The sequence below is a fragment of the Otolemur garnettii genome, unplaced genomic scaffold (genome assembly GCF_000181295.1).
Source record: "Otolemur garnettii isolate 467f Iridium unplaced genomic scaffold, OtoGar3 scaffold00002, whole genome shotgun sequence".
Classification (NCBI taxonomy): domain Eukaryota; kingdom Metazoa; phylum Chordata; class Mammalia; order Primates; family Galagidae; genus Otolemur; species Otolemur garnettii.
Window position 1 is genome coordinate 5940269 of NW_003852397.1, and position 2176 is coordinate 5942444.

General features: G+C 35.9%; 1 protein-coding gene across 1 annotated transcript in view; it reads right to left on the bottom strand.

Moving 5' to 3' along the window:
• AK9 (adenylate kinase 9) overlaps positions 1 to 2176 on the bottom strand; it is a 137262-nt gene that overhangs the window by 40133 nt on the left and 94953 nt on the right. Inside the window, exon 24 of the mRNA XM_023512441.1 lies at positions 1150 to 1274. Coding sequence (XP_023368209.1) covers positions 1150 to 1274 — 125 coding nt within the window. The remainder of the gene's footprint in view (positions 1 to 1149; positions 1275 to 2176) is intronic.

Sequence of the window (2176 nt, forward strand, 5' to 3'; positions counted from 1 at the left end):
TAGTCAATTTTAATGGTGTCGCATAATATTCAGCTATTTTATTTAGACTTTTATAACCTCACTTTTTACTTTTAATTCTTCAATTCATATCTATTTACACAGCTATATATCTGTATCTATATCTCTCTATCTATCTACCTGCCCAGGGTTTTAATGTACAGTGTGAGGTCAGGTGCTAAATTAATGAACAACCCGCGACTATCTAGATGTAGGTAACCTACCTAAAAATTTTCTACATCTATTGACCTTATTTAGGGAATAAGAAAGTAAACATAAAATTTGTAATTAATAATCCCACTCACTCATTTAGATTGGGGAATAAGGTTGCCCTGAGACTTAAGAGGAACACTGGAACTAGCCAGTTAAACTTCTCTGTGACTCAGTTTTCTTATTCTAAAATGAGATTTTAAAATTTTTTGTCCCACAGGGTTGTTGTAAGGATTAAATAAGTAAATATGAATAAAACAGAGTCCAACAGTGCCCAGTACACAGTGAGTTCCATATGTGTGTGTGTGTGCTACAGTGTTGTAAATATCATCTCTCTTTGTTTCAGTGGGTATCAAGGCAAGATATTCTGGTTAAGAAATAATGACAAAGTTTTAAATTCTGGTGACCTGGAGATCCTTAAATTTGTCCTTTCTGGGGTCAGTATTGTTCCTCAAATTTGGTAAAGGGATAACAGTATGGATGGCTATTAATTCAGTGGTTCTCAACTTTCCTAATGCTGCGAGCCTTTAATACAGTTCCTGCACACAGATTGAGAACTGCTGTGTTAATTAGTCTTAACTGTGGTTGTTTAAAGACTACAGGTAAAAAGAGTTAGAATATGTGGGCTTAAAATATAATCAATTGTACAACCACAACTGCACTTTAGAATCACCTGGGGTGGGGTTTCTCAAAAATCCTAATGCCTGCGTTCCCATTTTACATTTCTAGAGATTCTGATTCAATTATTTTGGGATGGGGTCTTAGCGTCAGGATTTTAAAAAACTTCACAGACGTTTTTAATGTGTATCTCAAGTGAGAATCACTAGTTAACATCAACGTAAAGGAGAAAATGCTTAAATATCTGTTGAACTACATTATTAACTCTTACGAATAAAATAAATAAAAGCAAGTAAATACATAATTCTATATGAATTAAGATACCGTATTGGCTCCTTAAGCCACCACTCAGAGAGAATCACATCCAGAACTTCAGGAGGCAGCGGCTCGTTCTCTATCAGACTGATTTTGATGGCTTCTTCTTCTTCTGTAAGTTGTACGTCCGGAAGCTAAAAACAAAAGCCAGAAAATAAAATAAGTTTGAAAGCATTATATCAGTAATGGCATGTTCTTACGTGTATGTAGGAGCTAAAAAAGATGACCTCAAGGAAGCAGAGAGAATGGTAATTCCTAACGCTGGGAAGAGTGTGTGTGTGTGTGTGTGTGTGTGTGTGTGTGTGTGTGTGGAGAGATGAAAAGAGCTAGGAGAATGGGTACGAACACACAGGTAGGTAGAAGGAATAAGTTCTAATGTTCCCTAGCACAGTAGGGTGACTATAATTAACAGTCATGTATTGTATATTTCAAACAGGTAGAAGAGAAGACTTGAAATGTTCCCAACATAGAGAAATGATAAATGCTCAAGGTGACGGGTGCCCCACATACCCTGACTTGATCATTACACAGTCTATCCATGTCACAATATATCACATGTACCCCATAGATATGTACAAATATTATGTATTAATATGTTAATACTGATATAAATAAAACAATTAACATCATACTATATCACATAGTATTACATAGTTAGGATGAGAACCATTTTTTTCTCTGAGGTCAGTTATTATTTTATTTTCTTTTTCCTTTTTTTTTTTTTTCTTGAGATAGCTGTTGCCCTGGGTAAAGTGCTGTGGCATCATAGCTCACAGAAATCTCCAACTCTTGGGTTCAAGTGATTCTCTTGCCCCAGTTTTTTCTATTTTAGTAGAGATGGGGGTCTCGCTTTTGCTTAGGCTGGTATGGAACTCGTGAGCTCAAGCAATCCACCCACTTTGGCCTCTCAGAGTGCTAGGATTACAGGTGTGAGCCACTGCACGCAGCTTCTGAGGTCAGCTTTTATACTGTTGCTTGTAAACACTTTAAAATTTGAGTTCTTTTCTTTAGCCAATATTTAATATGGTTATAAATA